This window comes from Pseudorasbora parva, chromosome 21, assembly GCF_024679245.1.
Source record: "Pseudorasbora parva isolate DD20220531a chromosome 21, ASM2467924v1, whole genome shotgun sequence".
Lineage (NCBI taxonomy): Eukaryota > Metazoa > Chordata > Actinopteri > Cypriniformes > Gobionidae > Pseudorasbora > Pseudorasbora parva.
Window position 1 is genome coordinate 21,292,083 of NC_090192.1, and position 21,838 is coordinate 21,313,920.

General features: G+C 36.7%; 2 protein-coding genes across 4 annotated transcripts in view; one reads left to right on the plus strand and one right to left on the minus strand.

The window, feature by feature from the left end:
* caskin2 (CASK interacting protein 2) overlaps positions 1 to 8,974 on the plus strand; it is an 85,880-nt gene extending 76,906 nt beyond the window's left edge. For all 3 annotated transcript variants that reach the window (XM_067430555.1, XM_067430554.1, XM_067430556.1), the window contains 2 exons: positions 3,147 to 3,387; positions 7,293 to 8,974. In XM_067430555.1, coding sequence (XP_067286656.1) covers positions 3,147 to 3,387; positions 7,293 to 7,389 — 338 coding nt within the window. In that variant the 3' untranslated portion in view covers positions 7,390 to 8,974. The remainder of the gene's footprint in view (positions 1 to 3,146; positions 3,388 to 7,292) is intronic.
* Positions 8,975 to 9,115: 141 nt separating this feature from the next.
* On the minus strand, positions 9,116 to 12,854 carry nme2a (NME/NM23 nucleoside diphosphate kinase 2a). The gene is made up of 5 exons (XM_067430601.1): positions 12,738 to 12,854; positions 12,013 to 12,145; positions 11,108 to 11,209; positions 10,849 to 10,961; positions 9,116 to 9,272 (listed from the first exon to the last, which is right to left on the minus strand). Exons 2-5 carry the CDS (start codon positions 12,139 to 12,141, stop codon positions 9,155 to 9,157), a joined length of 462 nt encoding a protein of 153 aa, XP_067286702.1. The 5' UTR covers positions 12,142 to 12,145; positions 12,738 to 12,854; the 3' UTR covers positions 9,116 to 9,154.
* Between the last annotated feature and the right edge of the window lie 8,984 nt (positions 12,855 to 21,838).

Consider the following 21,838-nt stretch of genomic DNA (forward strand, 5'->3'; position numbering starts at 1 on the left):
AACTGGGTCATTAAAGTATATATAAATAGTAGAAATGTGAAAATATTTTTTAATTTAGTGCTTTCTAGACTGAGAAAAGACAGAAAACGTATTTTGTCTCATGGGGATGAAAGACAACAATTCCTAGAATGCCTCGCTGCCCTACGAGGCCACTCCCAAAGCCACCGCTACTAGATTACTGAATCACTAATCACTTTCCCACCACGACCGCGTTCATTTTCATAAAATTAGTTCAGTTAGAGAACAGACACTACAATTAAAAACTGAACGTGTTTGTTCGATATGTGATGCACAATCATTCGAACATACTCCAGGGTTTCTACTGATACAAAGCCATATGCTAATCGCTGAAGTAACCCTTTAAATACAATGGACTTGAATGTTTAAGTTATTTCAACTTAGATTATATTACACTGACTTTATAAACTTACATCTTGTATAACTTATAAAAAAAGTTTAACATTTCTTAACTTATTTTGATGAGTTAAAACAATGTAAAAACATATGTTGTCATAACTTATTGAACATATAATTTTTTACAGTGTAGGATTGATTGGCTCTAGTGTTATTTTATTATTTTTATATACAGTTATTTGCCTGGCTATCACCAGACCAAGATCAATGCACAAGAGGCGTGATAAACAAGCATTATTCGAATGACTCTGTATGCAATTGGATAGTCCTTCAACCAATTAAACCACAAAAGGTGTAATAAATGGGCAACGACCCATTGCTTCTCTATCTGTCTTCGTGTTAAACCTGCCAATAGCGTGCCAGGTGAATAAGCCAGTCTGTGATTAATTACCGCAAAAGTATAATAGAAGCAGTAGAAATGAATGTACAGGTTTCCAGACTGTTGCCGGGCGACATTAAATTGCTGACAGATCAGGCTGGGTTTACCCAATCTATACTGTTATAGTATTTATTAATATTTTGAATTAGCTAATCTAGTTTATAGACATTCTACTAACTATAATGTAAGTATCTTTGCATCTTCGTGTCAGCTATCACTACCATTCATAATTAGACTGACATTATTAGATTATTATTAGACTGTCTTCTTAATATCTGCTAACATTTTTTTAAAACAGGAATTATACTGAACAGACATTCTACTGACTATGAGTAATTTAATATTATTTCAGCTTTATTTCAATGACCAAAAGTAATTAATAATAATTTTAGTTTCAATTAACCCTAAATACATGAATGTTTCACCAGTCATTATTACATATTTGGGTCTTTAGCGACCTGGGTCTATATCTAACATGGATGGATCTCTACCTTTTGCGATAATATAAAACTTTCCAGATATTAGAGTAACAGTTACAGAAGAATAAACAAAATAAAGCATATTTTATTACCTTTTGGAGCTTGGAAGGGTTCAGTTCGAGCAGATGTTTTATACCATCATCACTGTCCTCGTAAAATCTAATTTCCCAGGACATTAAGCATCTGGCTCATATTTGCGAGCTGAAACATTCTCGAAACTATAATTTTTAACATCTCCAAAATCATTATTTTGATCGCTGACAGCTTCTTCAATAGATCCACCATCAAGTGACAGTGACACTAATATTTGATTGCAATCAGTACTTGCTCTGCATTAAATCGCAGAGCCATTTCAAGTTTTCCTGATGATACTTCCGGTTCTTTTGTTTTCTGCCTGTGGTAACTATGTAGTGAAACGTCACTACTTCATTGTGTATCAGACATTGCCACCTTGTGGAATAAAGGTGAACTGCACTTATTTAGTCATCAAAGATTGACTTATTATGTAGAAGAAAATATACTTACATTGTTACGCACCTCGGTTCGTTAGCGACCCTACACAATAAAATAACAAAAAAACAGAATGGTAAAACAGGCTTTCTTGTATAATTCTATTATATTTTTCTTGTTTTAATGTTTGTAATGAACTGATTGAGCAATACTAAGAAAAAATGAGTTAGGAGGAGGGTAATGAATGACATCCTGGGTCACTAAAGACCCGAGGTATGCATTTATGGGTTAATCATAACAACACTTAGCCTGACAAGCCAGACCCACATCAAGATGTTTGGTCTGGAAACTCACCATAGACAGGGCTCAATCCGAGGGGCGGGATAAACGGTTGTCTTTCATGCGATAGAATAGCGCTACCACCAACCAGAGCAACAAAGGTGAAACAGAGCTTGTTGATAGATTAAACATTCGCCGTATCCGGTCGGCAAAACTCCGAACACATCTTCCCTTTTTAAGAATGACTTCAGTGCCGTTCTTTTCTCAGAGAAAAGCTTAACTCCAAGTCTTCCTGAGTCAGATTATGTTAGATTTCTAGGCTAAACAAGAGAGAAGCTATTGAATCAGAAAACTAGCCCTGGGTTTTCTCAGAAGCATTTGCCCATGTTTATATTTATTAAAGCTGCACTACGTAACTTTTCCGTCTGCTAGAGGGTGCCTATTCAAAACAAAGGTGTAGCTTGGTGACGGCAAGTTTGAGCTTAGAATCTTGGGACTTCACCTCACAGCCATGGGGAAGAATCGGGATATGACTCTGGTAGAAATCAAGTTCATGGATGTGATTATAAATGTTACTGTAGTATGAAGCAGAGCAGGATCCAATGTTGAGAGAGCTGAGCAAGGTCACTGGAGCGATTTGTTGCGCAACACACGGCTCCCGAGCAGTGGGACTTTTATTATAACGGGGTACAGTCGCCGGCACCATTTCCGCATTTCCGGTCATGAGTATGAGGTAACGCAGCTCTGTTTATCATATTAGGTACATTTAAGTGTGATTAAAAGGATGTTATGACGTTACTCTGTGCGTTTGCTCAGCGGCTGCTGTGACACTTGTTGCACACTGCTAAGAGTAAAGCGTCTCTGCCAAATAAAACGGAAACTGAGGGTAACACAGATATGACGCAATTGACAGGCAACTCCCTCAGATGTCCTGGTTCATTGGTTAAAATAGCAATTTTCTCACAATTTACAAATAGTTGGAAACATTTGGGATATTGTAAAAAACTCAACTAAACAAAATATATAACACTGGCCTGGTGGTTTTTGGATATTTTACTGCAAAAATACTACATAGTGCACCTTTAACTTGCAAACCAGTGTTTATGCTCTTACTAAATTATTGTTCTGTTGTCAATTTTCTTCAGGAGTGACAGCCAATGTCGCACAGTGTGTGGTCTTTTCCGTTTCACCTCCCTGCAGTCCTCTAGCTCACTGTCCCCCAAACAAAGCACCTCAAGGTCAGGCTGTGCTGGCAGGAAGGCCACAGGCTGTGACCAAAGGCCAGGAGGTTTTGGTCCACAAACGACTTGAGCAAACAAGCACATCTCTTGAGGCAGCACTTAAAGTTGTGGAGAGGAAGCTGGCTCAGGAAGATCCAGCAGAAAGGTAACACACACTGCTTCATTTTTTGTCTCTTTTTGTATCTGTCCTCTGTCAAAGTAGCATTAAACAGCTTGAATCGAATTTTTCACACAGTAGAGGAAATTCTGTATTTCAATGAGACAGCCTTGCAGATGGTACTATAATGACCGAATGACCACTTGTCATCACAAGCCTGCTGGGAAATCTAGCAATAAGTGATCTCCCTAAAACTAGTGCCTGCTTTTCCTTTGACTCTTTGATCGTTTTGGCTGCGATGAAGACAGATTGTTGATGTCCTTATCTCACGGACAGAGACAGATGGCGTCTCATCAATTTAGACTTTAATTTGACTCCCCTCCTATTTTATCACAACAAATCCACTGTCAGCAGTGTTGCTGGTCAATCTGTCTGTGCTGAACCTTATTTTGCATTTTCAACAGATTTAGCTCATAGCGTAGCATATGCTAATCAAGGATAAACCCCTCAGTCAGTATGTTTAACATAAAGTAACCCCACTCCTGACTATGTTTGGATTGGCGTACTAGTATACTAACTACTGAATACTGTGCTATATACACTATATACTAGACTTCTGTTAAATAAAATAATAATAATGGAAACATTAGGCATTGAAAAGCATTTTAAAAGTTCATAGGAAAAGGATATATCTAAATCCCGCTTTACACTAGATAAATGTAACAAATTATCCGTATTAAGTATTCATTTATATCATTTATATAAAACATGTTTAGAGGGTGAAAGCGTTTTGATATGAGTTACAAAAAACAGAAGGATGAAGCAAATTTTTATTCATATCTACCTTATTTTTTATTACCTCCTTTATATGTAAATCATTTTAAATCATTAAATGAAATAAATCTGTTATCCAGAAAGAGATGATGAAGATGAGTTATACCATGTTGACTCCATTTACAGAAATAAAGAGGTTTTCTGTTCAAATAAAAATCAGGATTATACCAAATTGGAGAAAATATGCAACGATCCATTGTAGATTTCGTTATTTTTAAGATTTTCCACCAAGTAGTAAAGGTTGAAGAAATATATTTTTAAAACAGTTATGTGTTTTAATTGATGTTCCAATAAATGTTAAATAATTTAATTTAATATTATATCAATTGTATTGTTCATTCTAACTTTCTTTTTTCCCCAATAAAACTCATATAACTGAATTTAGGGACTGAAATCATTTAGAAGGTGGCTCAAAAAGAATCATTGAAAATAAATAATTAATCTGAGGGAGAATTTTCATTTTAACAGTTGCTTTTCGCCCTATTAAGGAAAGACAAAGTATTCCAAATTTTTTAATTATTGCTAATTTTTATTCATATCGGAGGAAAGTTTAATTGGACAATTTCTGTAAGTTTTGTAGAGGTATGCCCAAGCAGGGCTCGACATTAAGCATGTTCATGTAAATCAGTCATTTACTTGTCCGAGTAAAAAAATTAGCTTGTCCAGAAATTTTTTAGGTGTGTGTGTGTGTTGTAAATATAATCAGTTTTGACATATTTTTAATCTGCATATTTGTGATATTTTTACCTTTTATAAAGGGCATTTTTCCCCTAATCTTATTAAATATAGGCTATGCTACAGGTTTCATATTATTTTCATATTATATTCCTTAATTTGACACTATAGGGCTGTTACCAGTCAAATTCAATAATTTACAGTGAAAAATTACAACTGCATTAAAAAATGTTGTGAGATTTGTGTTTTTGAATAAACAAAAGAAATGTTGAAAAGTATATGAAACTAAACCACCAGTAGGTGGCAGCAGGTGAGTCGATTGATTCAAACGGCTGATTCATTCCATGCTGCGTTCCACTCCACCTTTAGACATGCACTTGCGAACTTCCCTCAGCACTTCCCCTTCGGGGGAATCCCCACCGCCATTTTGAAGTGTGTTCCACTTCGTGAAGTGGACAAGGGAAGTTTATATGGACAGACCCTTGCTCCCTCGATTTTGACAGAGGGAGCAAGTCTACTTATGTACACTTCAGGCAGCTTCATATATCCCAATGCAACGTGACTATATCACGTTTCATTTACCACCAGTAGGTAAGATAGATAAGATTCCATTAGTTATAACTGATGCCTTGGGTTTATTATAAATAGTCCACTGAAATTAAATAATTTCCAAATCCACATTTTTCCAGGACTGCAAAAAGAAATGTCCAGTTAACATTATCAAGAGCTTTTTCAGCATCTAAAGATACAATTATTGCCTGTGTTTGGTTACGCTGTGATAAATCAATTATATTAAAAAGTCTTCTTAAATTACTTGAAGAGTGGCGACCTTTAATGAATCCAGTTTGATCGTTATGAATGATAATAGAAATGATTGACTCAAACCAAAATTCAAGAGCTTTTGAGATTATTTAAATATCAGTTTTTATTAGCAATAATGGTCGATAACTAGAAGGTAATGTTGGATCTTTATCATGTTTCAATAATAGTTTTTATTAAAGCTGTATTCATATGCAGTGGAATATTACCTTTTATTTTTATTTCTGTAACCACTCTGTAGAAAAAAGGAGCCATTATTTCCCAAAAAATGTTTTATAAACTCAGCAGGGAACCCATCTGGGCCTGGTGTCTTATTATTTGGTATTTTATTCAATGTCTCATGTAACTCTGATAATGTGAAAGGCATCTTAAATGATCAGCTTGTTCTTTTGTCAAACTTGGAAGATCAAGTTTATTTTAAAATATTCGGATATCAGTTAACTTTGGGTCATTTGTTGAAGAATATAAATTATTGTAATAGTTTTATTTATTTTTTATTTATTTCTTCTGGAGACTGTGTACATCTTCCCATAGAGACTTCAATAGAAGTTATTATTCACTTTTCTCTCTTATATTGAAATTAACTTGCTAAAAAATTGCCTGATTTATTATTATATTCATATTCATCATAACTAAGTTGTTGCATTCTACATTTGTTTTCTTTAACGTAATATTCTTTCTGAAATTTTTTGTTGTTGTATTTGTTCCCATACACTTTGATCTGTTTTTTTTCTGTATATAATTCTATACATTTTGTATTGTTCTCCTCTAAATTAGATTCTAAATTACTTTCTTGTCTTTTCTTATAGAATGAAAAGGAAATAATTTCTCTCCTAATACAGATGCTGAAATATCAGGGGTGTCATTATCTAGAAGATAATTGTCCCATTCTTCCCTAATAAAGGTGTCAAAGTTAGGATCCTGTAATAAAGAAATATTAAAGCGCCATACGGATGGGCTTTTAATATTAAAACTGTCAACATTTAACTGCAGTGATATAGGTGCATGATCACTAATTATTATTGGATGGATTTTAATATTAGCAATATTCTGAACCCTAGAATTACTTAACAGGGATAAAATCAATGCGTAAAAATGACTTATGAATATTCTCTAACAGTTCTATTTTTAACTCCCTAACCATCTCCAAGTTCTTCCATGTATTGCTGTATAATAATAGCTGATTGTGATAGGCTTTTAATTTAAAAAAATAATAATAATTTTAGTTTTTACAGATTCTATAAACAAAATGTGTTTGAAATATAAAACTTTTGTGACAATATAAATATCTTTTGATCAATTGAATGCATCCTTACTAAATAAAAATCTTGCTGACTTAACTTAAATGGTAGTGTACAGTATATACTATATAGTACTATATAATATAGTACTATATTTGTGGCTAATATTACCTTCAGTTCATATCATACTGAAAGTTCAGGTCAAGTGCATCTCATTGTAATAAATGTATGCCCGCATCTGCATCGCAGACGAGCTCATGAAAAACACAAACTCTCATAGAAATGTAAAAAGACTGCCGGTTGCTGTCAGTGTATTAAGACACACACTCACAATATCAACATATTAAACCTTCTTAACCTTGTTCTTGCTTTTCTTTCTCCCAGGGGCGTTAACACGGTGAAGGCAGCTGGGAACATTCTTGACGATATAGGGAACATGTTCGATGATCTTGCTGACCAGCTGGAAGCCATGTTGGATTGACCTACTGGTCAATGACTTTTGCGTGGGGCCTTCACATGCAAGCTTGTGGATGTTTTAGACTTGCAATATCTAACTTCTCACACTTTGTTTACAACACACCTTGGTGGTCCTGCTTACAAGTATTGGTTTTAACAGTTGAATTAAAGGAGCTAATTTAAGACACTTGTTGCGATGGACTGCGGTGCATTTGTTGGGTGGATCCTGCCTCAAATTTCCACAAAAGATCCACTTGAGGACTTTCACATCTCTCTTACCAAATTGTTGCTTTCTGCATCTTCCGTTTGCCCGGGGAGGATATCTGCAGTGAAGATTGCAGAATGTAAGCACTTACTGTTCAGATCTACTGTACTAAAGTTGTTCTAACAGAGACGGTTTAATTTCCTGTTGAGCTCAGATCGAGACTCACAGTTGGCCTCTAGCAAATGGATATACGGTGTAAAATCTAAAACTTGAACTCTGTTTCAGGTGCTCTGAGACCGATCACTCTTCAGTTTTGTTTTCTTTAGACTGGAGGATCCTTTATTCGGTTCAAAAGTAAGCAATAATACAACTGATCAAAACATTACCACAAAGACTGCTCAGCGGACATCATCATTGTGTAACGACCCAAACCTCCTGGACCAAGTATGTTTGACTATAATGAAATGCCATGTCCTGCCAGCTGATTCAGTGTCGTATTTGTAGTTGCACTGTACACTGTGCGCTTCAACCTTTGCATAACAATTGAACTAGATCTTAATATTAAGTAAATTACATATTAATAGAGCGATAGTATATTTTGACACCCGTCTTGTTTTGGGAAAGAGAATTGTATGGATTACATCTATTATATATTTTTGTACCAGAATGATAATTTATTTGCTTTGTCAGGTTAAAAAGGGACAGTCCCTCTGATTGAAATTGACATGCAAAAATAGAAACTGTTACAAAGCACTACATTTTTTGGCTCGCCTGACCAAAAGGGAACTTGTATTTTAATAAACCAGGGTTAAAACACACCAAACTAGTGTTCAAATGGAGCTTTAAAGTCTTGAACAGCCATTCACTTCTGTGACTCTCGTGCACTTTTACCACATTTATGTAATGTATGTACTATGTATCTTTTGATTTATTTCTGCATGTACTGTACACTGGTGAGGCAGCCAGTACTTGACTGAAAGAGACTTTCTCTAACTGTTTGATGTAAACTACATTGTTCAGAAATAATTGTATATGTAATAACTGCAAGAAGATCAGACCATCCTGTTCTTGCATGCTTTTTTTTCTAAGTAACAATCTGGAATTATAGATTTTGTATTATGTGGCGTAATGATATTTTAATGGACTTTATGAAAACAGCACTGCTGGTGCTACAGTATCATTTAAATGGGCACTGTGTACTTTATTTCTCAAGTTCATTCCTTTCTGCAGTGCGTGCCACTTTCTGTGGCATTGCTCTGTCAAAAAACTAGACACATGGTTTGTTGCTTTGCCTGGGGCCATGAGTACCATACAGTAAGTAGAAATCAAATTCATCCATTTAAACTACTTGAAGTATTATGTTTAATAAAATAAAAATCGTCAAGAGATCGATCCTTGAATTACATTGTGTTGTCATGGCTCCAGCCTTTGTTTTATTATAGTACCAGCTCATTGAAAGTGTCCCTCGAACTGACAGGATTTCTTGTTTTATTGTAAAGACAAACAGTGGGGAAAAAATGAAAATGAATGCAATCAAATAAAAAATAAAAAACACCAAAGGGTGCAGAAAAAAAGAAGCAAGTATTCAACCATTGAGCCAGCTGTCCTGGCATTTGCTGTAGTCGCATATCTCGTCTGGTTTGAACCACAGGTTGATCTCAGCGTTGGCACTTTCGACAGAATCACTGCCGTGAATGATGTTCCTGATGCGAAAGAAATGTAATATTAGCAAAAGTAGAGGTTAATAAGTGGCAGACAAACAGATGTAGTCTCTTGTGCATTTATTTGACTGAAAACACAGTGCAAACTGTAATATTGTGAAATGCTATTACCATTTAAAATTTTAAAATGGATTTTATTCGAGATGACCATTTTCCGCCTCATTACTCTAGTTTTCAGTGTCACTTGATCCTTCAGAAATCAGTCTAATATGCTGATATGGGGTGCTCAAGAAACTTTTCTTATATTATCAATGTTGAAAACAGTTGTCCTGCCTAATATTTTTGTGTAACTTGTGATGTTTTTTTTTTTTTAGGATTATTTGATGTTCAAATGAAAGTTTGCTTTGAAGGGTCTTTCACACTGAGCACCATTTAACGGATAGTTCACCCAAAAATGAAAATTCTGTCATCATTTTACTCACCCTCATGTTGTTCCAAACCTATATGAGTTTCTTTGTTCTGCTGAACACGAAAGAAGATATTTGGAAGAATGTTTGTAACCAAGCAGGAAAACATACTATGGTAGTGAATGGTTGCTCTATCTATCTACTTGGTTACAAACATTCTTCCAAATATCATCTTTTGTGTTCAGCAGAACAAAGAAACTCATACAGGTTTGGAACAACATGAGGGTGAGTAAAATTATGACAGGATTTTCATTTTTGGGTGAACTATGCCTTTAAGTGACATGACTGTACAATGCAATAACGCTCTTGAATTGAAACAAAAGATCCAATGATAAAATCCAAACTAGATTTTGAAGTACAAAAGATCAGCATTTGTAGAAAAGAACAGAAATCATTTGTAACTCTGTACATATTATCTTAACTCTGTTTTGATCAATTTAATGCCTTCCTGAATAAAAGTATTCATAGTTTTTCAACATGGCGTGAGAAATACATAAACCACGCAAAACCCTATCAGCAGTCAGACTGAAACGGATTTTTTAAAAAAAGCGATTTGATTAGGATTTCAAAACGTGTAAGGATGTAGCTTGCAACGGATTTGTAATAGTCGCATTTCATGTGATTTTTGACTGTTCACGCTTGTATTTTAATTGGAAATCAATCAGATATGCACAAAAACCGGAACCTTTTGACTCGCCCTCGAATGCTGTAATTGTAGGTGAGGCCTGGAAGAGTTTTTGTGTTGATGAGATATTGAAGATGGATTTTAAGAGGATGACTCGCTCTAGATGAGGGAGAACCTGTTCGCATCAATTTCTGAGGATGAACCGGAACTAAAATTCAGAAATAGTAATAGTTGTTTAATTTCTGACATGCACTGTAACTGGTAGACCAATCACAACAGACTTAACCATCTGACTAATCAGAGCAGATTATAGGCTCACGGAAAGGAGGGGTTTAGAGAGATTTATAAATGGTTTTCAGACTCTTAAAAAAATTGTGATATACAATTTTTATACCTCGACAATTTTTTAATACAATTTTTTGACCTCTTATGTATTTAGGAGACCACCAAAACAAAATGAAGAAGCTTTAAAATGGCATACAAAAGGCATCAAAATGACACCGTAGAATACAGTATGAGATCTTACCGGACAACCTGAACGCAAAAGTCACCTCGGATAGTCCCAGGCTTGGAGTCAATGGGATTAGTCTCGCCGAGCATTACTCTGCCGGTTTTTATAACGTTAAAACCTTCCCACACCTACAAATATATCACAGAAATAACATTAGTACTGTCATCTTCCTGAAATAGTTGAAGAATATTTATTAGCAATAAGGGAGAAACATTATTAAATTCAAAGTGCCCTAGAGCCGCACTCTGGGGAAAATAAATATAAATAGATTTACCATGGCAACCACAGGGCCAGAGGACATAAAACCGACAAGCCCAGGGAAGAAAGGCCGATCCTTTAGATCACAGTAGTGCTGTCTCAGAAGATCCTCATCGGCCTGCATCGATGACAGCAGCAAAGAAAGTTGGGGGAATTAAAGGTCTGGCAATGACTTAAACTTTTTTTGCAACAAAATCTTCCTTTTGAGGTCATGTTTACAGTAACGAGATGGTCACAGGAGGATATATATAGAAGCAACTTTGCAGACCACAAGGAACTAGTAATTGGTTTAACCCCTAAAACAAGAGTGTCCGAAAGAGTTTAAGTTCCCTAAAACTAAAAATAGAGTTTTGTACAGTTATAGACTAGGGAAAAATCTAAAATATATAAAGTTTTTAATCTGTTTAAGTAATTTAATAAAAACATAATCAGATAGTCAAATTAAACTGCAGTTCTCATACAATTATACTATTTTTCAAAACTATTAACTAGAAAATATATATTTTAATATTATATAAATATTAACATACTTACTAACTTACATAACTTTTTTTCAGTGGCATATTTACTTATTTGAGAAAAAAAGCATAAATCTAAAAAAAGCCAAAAAGCATATTTCTAAATCATTGTAATACAATCATAAAAATATTAATTAGAATATGTTTTAATCTTATATAGCCTACTGTAAAAACATACAGCATATGCAATAATTTAATTGTTGTACCCACAACTAGGTGTTTAGGGCGTTATTTATTTATTTTTTTAATAATAAAGAAATAAATCTTGCATTTTAGTCGCAATCAGACTACACAATAGGTCTACATTCACAAATAAAACTAATGGTCTGACGCCCTCTTTGGCATAAAAGGAAAGGCAAGCCCAGTATAAACTATTTAGATTCAAACTGTTAATTTAATTTACCTGGATTAACTTCATAGCAACTAACTTGAAGCCTTTCTGCTCGAAGCGCTTGATGATCTCTCCGATAAGTCCCCTCTGCACTCCATCAGGCTTGATGGCAATGAAAGTGCGCTCTTCGTTTCCAGACATTGGGCTAGAATTAAAAAAAGAAATACCGGTAAAACATACGAAAAACAACTGTTGACGGAGCTGTATTCAAACTTACGTTGTCCCACATTTGGCACACTGGGCTGGAGGTGTGGATAGGGGTTTCTGCGATGAAACCCCTGAGCCCATCACTACATTTCAAGTGACAGGGAAGATCCTTGTGTCTTGACCTGTATTGGCGGCTTAGGATGGACTAACTGACTGCATAAGCGTGACCAGTGATCTGATCTGAACGCTGTCCTCAAGCATCCTGCGTTATCTAATCACCCGTTTCATGTTAACACAAAATTTATAGCAAAATTTATTATAGGCCTATAATAAAGGCTGAAGTCATAGCCTAATATCACAAGTTTCATTCGAATTGTCTTTTAAACGGACACTTCTATGAAACAATTATACAGGAGACTTATAGTTGGCAAAGGTGTTAAATCACTGTACAAGTAGGCTAACCGATCTGCGCGTGTGCATCATCCGACCTCAGCATTGCCATAGTAGCCTAAGTTACGTTTGTTTGCTTAAACTTCAGTCAAACTGACAGTAACAAGATAATAAAACGCATAGAACATTATTTTTCTTACTTTCTTTGACGACAGTCCACGGGTCTGAAGTTGATTCCTCACAAGCGAGTGCTTTCACTAATCCTTGATCATCTGCAGTAAGTGTTTTATGGAGGGGGGCGGAGACTGATTCCAGCGCTCGCGCATCCAGTGATTTTAATCAGTTGCGATAAATTATTTTAATTCATATTAAATAGACCCCCCCCCCACACACACACACACTGGATAAAGGGATAAAGTTCTGCTATAACTTTAAAAAGACAACACAGCCTTTTGTTGGTGCATAATTTCTCTTTTTAGCCACACACACACACACACACACACACACACACACACACACACACACACACACACACACACACACACACACACACACACACACACACACACACACACAAACACACACACACACAAACACACACACACACACACACACACACACACACACACACACACACACACACACACACACACACACACAATCTTTGGCCTCAAAAATCTTAAATTATTATAGATTGTAGCCTAAATATAAGGCGGGATGTGATAGAGTAGGTTTATTTTTATCATAGTTTTTAAATTGGCAGTCATGGTTTTTTAATAATAATTATTAAAGCTGCTGTCCGTAACTTTTTTTTGTGTTCAAGATTTACAAAAAAATATATAATGAGAATGTACAACATAAATCCATTTCAAACCGTGTTTTTGTCTTACCCTGACTCATTATGGTACACTTATTATAAGTTTTTATATTGGGACTATTTCAGACTGGTCTGGTAGAAACCACTGTGGTCCCTGCATGACTCGCCATAGACTTAAACAGAGAGAAGTAGTTCCGGCTGCAATTTTCTTCCTAAGACACATGCAGTTCTGTTTATTGACTGCCAGGATGCAAAAAGGTACGGACTGCAGCTTTAAATAATAATAATGACAATAATAACATTTTACATTTTAATAGTTTACAATTATTTAAAAACATATTAATTATAATTATAATATAATTATAATTATTTAATTATAATATTTTGCATTTTAATATTTTCAAAAATGTAAACACATTAATTTTTAAATGAATTTTAATAAAAGTACATATATTAAAATGTTATATGTTTCTCTTTTTGATTTCTCTTCTTCATTTTCCTCTTTAGTTTTGTTTGTATCCCCTCCCCATAAGAGTATGATTCTGTATGCATTTCTGATCATAAATGTATTAATAATAAGATTTAGTCATTTATTTTCAAATTTATTTTCATGTTAAAACTATTGGTTTAATGAGTTACAGTAATTCTAACATGTAATTGCATATCAAAATTCATTCTGCAATCATTGAGAAGCACATCAGAGCATCAAAAAATCTTGGATTTATTAAGTTCACCCAAAGCAATTTATCCACAGCGCACTAATTTAACAGCTCCAGCTAAGCCACAGTATACTGCACATGGCCATTATCTCCATCTGTAGAACATGTTTTCATGGTGGAAGTTTGATGGTGTAAGATTTGGGACCCATTAGACCATCTGTGCAGTTAAGAAATATGCATTAAATCTCTACTCAGATTCAGAATCATACACCGAGTTAATCCTCAGGGAATCACTCATGTCAGTTACTTATATGCACTTCCACACTCTTTTCCAAAGTTCCATTAAATGTGTTATGCAACTGTCAGTGTCTAATACATAAATAGTACATGTACATGCATTTGGCTCTTGTTCTTGTATCACTATTAATTGTCCATTAGTAGTCTTTTGAAAATGTAGCGAAGGCATGCAAGCAGTTAAATTTCAGCTTTGTACAAAAGAGCCTGGAGGGTTTTAGGTCTCAGTCCTATTAAGTAAACCTAAATTAGTGCACGACACTGACACTAAAAGGAAAAGCAAGAGTGGAAAAATGTTAATTGCTCATAAGTATACACTGAAAAAAAATAGTGTATACAAGTGCACTGTTATATTGGTCTAATCGGGGGAAAAACATGGTTTCATGGTTTATTTTTATATATATTAATCAATATTAAATCAAAATGTAGGTTTGAACCAATCAATAATATGAACTAATATATTTGGATGTAACAAATTATTATTAGGCCTATTAGTATTTTTAAATTACAGTTTACATGTAGGCAGTCATATACACATAAGGAAAAAGTATCTGTAACCTGTAGCATATTAATCAATAATGCAGTGCAACTTTTCAATATAAATGCAACTCTACCAAAGTTTTAGGCTATTCAGTCTTTTATCCATTTCAGATATGACCCTGACATGACAAGAACTATTGTTGATAAGCTCTGTCCAGTTTTAGCAATAATTCATGTTTGCATTCTTAGCCCATAATTCCTGTTTGCAGTCGATGCAGTTTTGGCAACAGAGGGATTTATGGTGCTGACCCTGAGAAAAAGACAAGAAACAAACAACTCAAATGCCCCCAGCAACTTTAGTACCCAAACACTCACACTGGGCAATGGTGGGGTAATCATACGACCAAAGATTTTTTAGCAAATGTGTGTGTCATGCAACACAACCCGACATGTATAGTCATAAGTGATCTAAAGGTGTGGCCACATTTACAGTTGTTCGACGAATATTCACAGGCTTAATCCAGACATCTCAATCCACCCCAGACAGTAACAATTGGATTCCACACGTACCACATGTGGGCCGGATCTGGGCCGACACCAGGGTGCTGTCTGGTACGCAATTTGGAACGTCGCGTTGGGAAATATTTTCCCACGGTTGATTGACCAACAGAAAGGTGCAAATTTTCACCAAAAAGTTTCTAATGTGACCACACCTTAACACATATTTGAACATGTGGTCTTCTGCACCCAAAAAATTACAGTGATTTACATCGTGTTTGTAGAATAAGATCTTGACCACTAACTGCAGGGACATAACGGCCAGGGCTCTTATTTCCACTAATTCTTCCTTCTAACATATAATATGCACTTATCTGACTAAATGGATAAATAATCCTCTACTAATCTCTCCAACAGTACTAGATGGTTTGTATTCCATGCTCTATTTTTACCAGGGCTTAAAGTAAGGATTAAACGAGGTAGCTGCCAAGTGGTATAGTGTGAATTACTGCCTCCTTACATTTGATTTAAGTCACTCACTTTAGATCTTGTCCTTTCTCCTTCAGCAGAAATGTTCCCCCCTTTTAAGTTTTAACTACTGTTTTAATACACATCGCTTGTCTAAATAAGTATCTTGTGTATTTGTTAGGTTACCTGATTAATGTTGCAGAATATCAGTCAATCAGCACAAAAGCATTATGTAATGCTCATTGAGGTCTAACAGCTCTGGGGAGAATCTGCAGGAAATATTAGCAAGCAAAAAGTCTATTGTAAATTACACAATTTTCTCTGATATCCATTCCATTTGCTTATAATTACATTTGTACTCCAGCAGCTTTATTCAGGTCACCTCGTGTAATTGTAAATCACTGTGTTTTTTGGTGTTGTAATTTTCCGCATCATTTATTTGTCCACATTGTAGCAAGCAATGTGTGCAGAACCAATAATAAGCAGGTATTTTTAGTGTTTGATTTCCTTTCATTGGAGACTTCATTAAATTATCATAGTACTCTGATGAGGTCTACTCCAAAGTTAGAAGACAAACAGAAAGTAAATGCTTGATGCTCTTGCTGGCTGGAAACAAACTAACACCGGCCTTTAAATAAATTTGGGGATTTAGGTGACCGGGAGGGGACATGTTCGTTTCCCTTTTGAGGAATTTCTACGCATCAGCTGCTGATGCTATTAGGGATGCGCCTTCTCGGAACCCACCTTGCGTCCCAATTCGCATACTATCCATCCTAAATAGTATTCGAAAATAGAATTAGTATGTCCCAAATCGTAGTATGTTGAAAAGAGTATTCCAAAGATTCCCGGATGGTTTACTATTTCCGGTCCGAATTCACAGTATGGATCGATGGGCACTCTTACGGCTGATATTGCCCACAACCCATTGCGAGTTGGACGAGGATTCGATTTGAACTACAAACGCGGATAAAAAGCGTTAATAAACTACAAACATGAAGGATGTGCGAGTTCGACGGTTAAGTAGAGAAGTTTAGATAAAGGGGTTTGAGTGACCATCTATCAGTATTTAACCTGATGAAAATATATTTATTCAGTGTTGTCCACATTATATTTCACATGCAGCAGCATTGTGAACTTTTGTAATGACACGTTTGGCCATTAACTTTTAAATGCATCATTATATTTAAACTGCAAACACATGAGGAGAGTCTCTGCATTAAAGATCCACAAATGGCAGATCAACGAGCGGCTACATTTCTCTCAGATACGGTAGGAGATTAAACTGAATGTGAAGGATTTGAACTGTGACGAATCTGACGATGATTGACAGGGCAGATAAACGGCGACGGGATGCACGTAACTAAGCGACAGAGTCCGTTAAAGATGGCGAAGTAGTATGTCCCGAAACTTGCATACTTTTCTGCTACACCCTCAAAAGTATATACTTTTTCTTCACAAAAAGAGTACATACTTTTAGGACGTAGTATAAGTAGGCGAATTGGGACGCAGCACCAGTGTTTGAGGCATAGGAAACACGCCATAAGATGGCTGACGCAGTGTGATGATGTCGGCCACCATGAAGAAGGCTACATAAAAACACGTCAGAATAATGGGGAGCAGATTATTAAAGCTCTGTATTCCTCCATGACAGCATTTCTTAATGCCTGGTGATTGGAAACATTGGATTGAATATACAGTGGGTATGGAAAGTATTCAGACCCCCTTCGATTTTCACTCTTTCTTAAATTGCATTTTTTAAATATTTTTTTTACAGATGAGGTTAAAGGGTTACTTCACCACTTTTTCAAATTAAACTATGTTATTCCCTTAACTAAAACGAGTTGTTACATACCTCTCTCGTCTCAGTGCGTGCACTTAATCTCTCTGACGCACGGTGACGATCTGATAGCATTTAGCTTAGCCCACTAAGCCCAGTTCATTCACTATGGAACCAAACAGAGATCAAGTTAGAAGTACCAAACACCTCCACGTTTCCCCTATTTAAATACAGTTACACTAATAGTTGAACGATAAAGTATGGTGACAAAATAAAATGTGGTACTTCTCTAATCGGATTAAAAAGGAAAACTATAATATATGGCGGATTAGCACTTCTGAGAGTACTTCGGCTCAGCGCAGTAAAAAGTCCCGGCCGAAACATCTTTCCTCTCACCTCCCCCTCACTCTCTCATTTCTGTCAATAGGGAGATGTGAGGGAAGATGTTTCGGCCGGGAATTTTTACTGCGCCGAGCCGAAGTACTCTCAGAAGTGCTATTCCGCCATACATTATAGTTTTTCTTTTTAATCTGATTAGAAACGCGCCATGTTTTATTTTGTCATCATACTTGATCGTTCAACTACTCGTGTAACTGTATTTAAATAGGGGAAACGTGGAGGTGTTTGGTACTTCTAACTTGATCTCTGTTTGGTTCCATAGTGAATGAACTGGGCTTAGTGGGCTAAGCTAAATGCTATCAGATCGTTACTGCATGTCAGAGAGATTAAGTGCACACACTGAGACAAGAGAGGTATGTATCAACTCGTTTAAGTTAAGGGAATAACATAGTTTAATATGAAAAGGCAGTGAAGTATCCCTTTAAGTGCTTACGGAAGAGATGAGTTTTCAGTTGTTTTTTGAATGTTGTCAGCGATTCTGCATTCTGGATGGAGGTGGGGAGATCATTCCACCAGCAAGGAACAGTGAACGAAAATGTTCTGGTAAGTGATTGCTTGACTCTCTGTGGTGGTACCAAGAGCCGGCACTCCTTTTCAGAGCGAAAGCTTTTTGTGGGGATGTACACTCGTAGAAGCGAGTTGAAGTATGCAGGTGCTGAGCTTGTGGTGGATCTGTAAGCAAGCATCAACGGCTTGTACTTGATGCAAGCAGCGAGTTGTAGCCAGTGCGCAGAGATGAAGAGCGCTGTGACATGGGCCTTTTTGGACTCGTTGAAGACGAGACGTGCCGCTGCATTCCGAATCATTTGAAGCATCTTGATCACACACAATGTAAGTCCAAATGTGCATTGCAGTAGTCAACCCTAAAAAATGACCAGGGCCTGGACAAGAAGCTGTGTTGCATGCTCTGTTAAGAATGGTCTGATCTTCTTGATGTTGTGCAGCGCAAACCTGCATGACTGATTTCTTTGAAATGTGGTGTTTGAAGGACAGCTGGTCATCAAAGGTTACTCCAAGGTTTCTGACCGACCTTGAAGGGGTAATCAAGGATGAACATAGCTGGATGGTGAAATCGTGTTGTAGAGTCGGACTGGCAGGGAAGACGAGAAGCTCATTCTTTGCCTGGTTGAGCTGCAGGTGATGTACTTTCATCCATGCCGAGATGTCCGCCAGACAGCTTGAGATTCGTGCAGCTACTGTGGGATCAATGTGGTTGAAATGAAAGGTAGAGCTGTGTGTCATCAGCATAGCAATGACATGAGAAGCCATGTGCCTATTTGATGGGTCCCAGCGATGTAGTGTAAATGGAGAAGAGGAGAGGTCCAAGCACTGAGTCTTGGGGAACCCCTGTGGTCCGTTGATGTGCTTTGGATACCTCCCCTTTAGTCCAGGCAACCTTGAAAGACCTACCTGTGAGATTCAAACCAGTGGAGCAGAATCCCTGTGATGCCCAGTGATGAGAGGGTGGAAAGATGATTCACAGTGTCATAGGCAGCAGATAGATCAAGGAGGACGAGGACTGATGATTTGGAATATTGTCTCTGTTGAGTGGCCCCTATTGAAACATGACTAATATTTACATTTACTTCACTACATTCTAAAACATAATATCATGATTTTACTCCACTACATCTCCTAAAAACATGTCGTTCCTTGTTATTTTGAACTGAAAAAATGTCACATGCTCAATGTGGCGGATAGCGTCCGATTCGTAAACGATCTCATTATTTTCAATGAGCCTGTTAAATTGGTTTGCAAATCACACCATGATTCCTTTTACAAATGGGACTCTCTAGTCCAAAAAACTCACTGATTCAATGATCCGTTCAGAGCGAATCTCCAGTTAACCAAATTCACAATGAGCCCGGAGCCCGGTGTGTGCGATGGCGAGAAAAGTTAGTTACAAATGCTGAATTTAAGGGTTGATTATAGAGAATGTGAAGCTGCGTTGCATGCTGGGGCAGTGCTGCCATTTTGGGAGGATTGCCCTCTACTAAGTCATACCTGTCAAGTATCCTGTTTTGGCTGGGAAAGTCCCGTATTTTATTCTTCTTTCCTGCCGTCCTCCCGTATTAGTATTTTCCTGTATATATCCCATATTTTAACGTGCGTTATTAAAAAATTATGAAACCGGAGGAAAAAAACAAAAACATTTCCATACTGAGCTCTGTAACTAGCCTCGCGATAACGGCCATCTGCAGTAGCCTACAGTACGATAGTGGCCGTTGTCGCGAGGTTAGTGTGTGAGGTCAGATGACGAGTGACAACGCGGGAAAAAAACAAAAACAAAACAGAGACGGATGATGGACGTAAAGATAAAGACGGAAATCACTCCTGCCAAAAAACCATAACCCTCGTGTAAATACCGTGATCAATGGGACATCAAATTTAATTTCCTGAAGAGGAGCAGGTGGGGGACAGTCACGCGTTTTGTACGTTTTGTAAATGTGACTTCATCATGTGCGACAGCGGAAGATCTTTTAAAGTGACAGTAACCACTTATAATGACAATGCAAAGAACTAAAGTAATAGCTCACTAAGTATGCTCTGCTCTTGACTACATAACTTCAGTACCTTTAATAAGGATCAATCTATATAGAATTCATAACGTTTGCAGTGCAAACTGATAACAATGTATATTTCCTACTTGGTTAAGTTGTTATACAAGTAGGAAGAGCACAGGAGACCCCCCCCCCCATCTCTCCCTGATTTTGATACCCAAATGTTGACAGCTATGTACTAAGTCCCTCCAGAAAAACGTGATTATGCGATCGCCAGATTTAATGAATAGTCAGCCAAAGTCTGCATATTTGAAACACACAAAGAGCAGCCTTTGGCTTCATAAGTGACGTAATTGCGCGACGTGTCAGTGTCTCACCCATTAAAGTTTAATGAGTGCGTAGATGACATGAATCTGCAAAGTAAGCTACAATGAAAACAGATAGGTGCTCATATCCCATATACAGCTCCCGATTGGGTGAAGTGCAGAGGGGGGTTTTATGCCTCAAAATTATAAAAACTCTTTACCTTTTATGGGAAGTATTTTAACTTAAAGTGCTGCAAACATTCTTGTTTGCCACTTAACACTACAAATTTAAACCATCACAATAACCTGATACAAATTAACCCAACATAACCATGCAACAAGATGAGATTTCACAGTGCACTGAAAAGTAGGGCAGTCAAGGCCTAATGGTTAGAAAGTCAGACAAGCAAGCTGAAGGTTGCAAGTTTGATTCTCAATGCTGCCCACTGCTCCGGGTGTGTGTGTCCAAGGTTTGAAGTGTGTGTATTCGCTACTCCTGATGTGTGTGTGCAATAAGATGGGTTACATGCAAAGGACAAATTCCGAGTATGGGTTACCATGCCTTCACGTCACTTTCACTTTAGAATAAAGAAAGCCAAAGGTATCTGGATGCCATGCTTGTTTACAATAGATTTTCAAAGTGTGCACCCATGAATGCTGTTCAACATTGCCCACAAACCCTTACGGCCCAGAAGGCACTCTAATAACTAACTGTAAGCATTATATCAGAGATGGTCTATTTATTGGGAGATTAGATAGTCCATTGCTTTACCATTGAATAAAGCGTAATGACTAACTTGGATCATGTGCCTTGATAATACATTGATCACATCACATTGCATAACATAACACATACTGATCACATTACAGCCCTGACACCATGGAATTGAGTTGTACAACAGTCAATCACTATTTGCAGATACTATAGAAATTAATAAATCCTACCAGAAATGTTGTAGGCTGTCTTTCTCAGTTTATCAATCACCAGAAATGGGAGGGTAAGTGCATTTTCACAATGTTACTGTACTTTAAAGAGCAAGAATAAAAAAGACTGGAACACAAAACCAATAATACCAGATTGATACTGGTCATGGCATTCTACA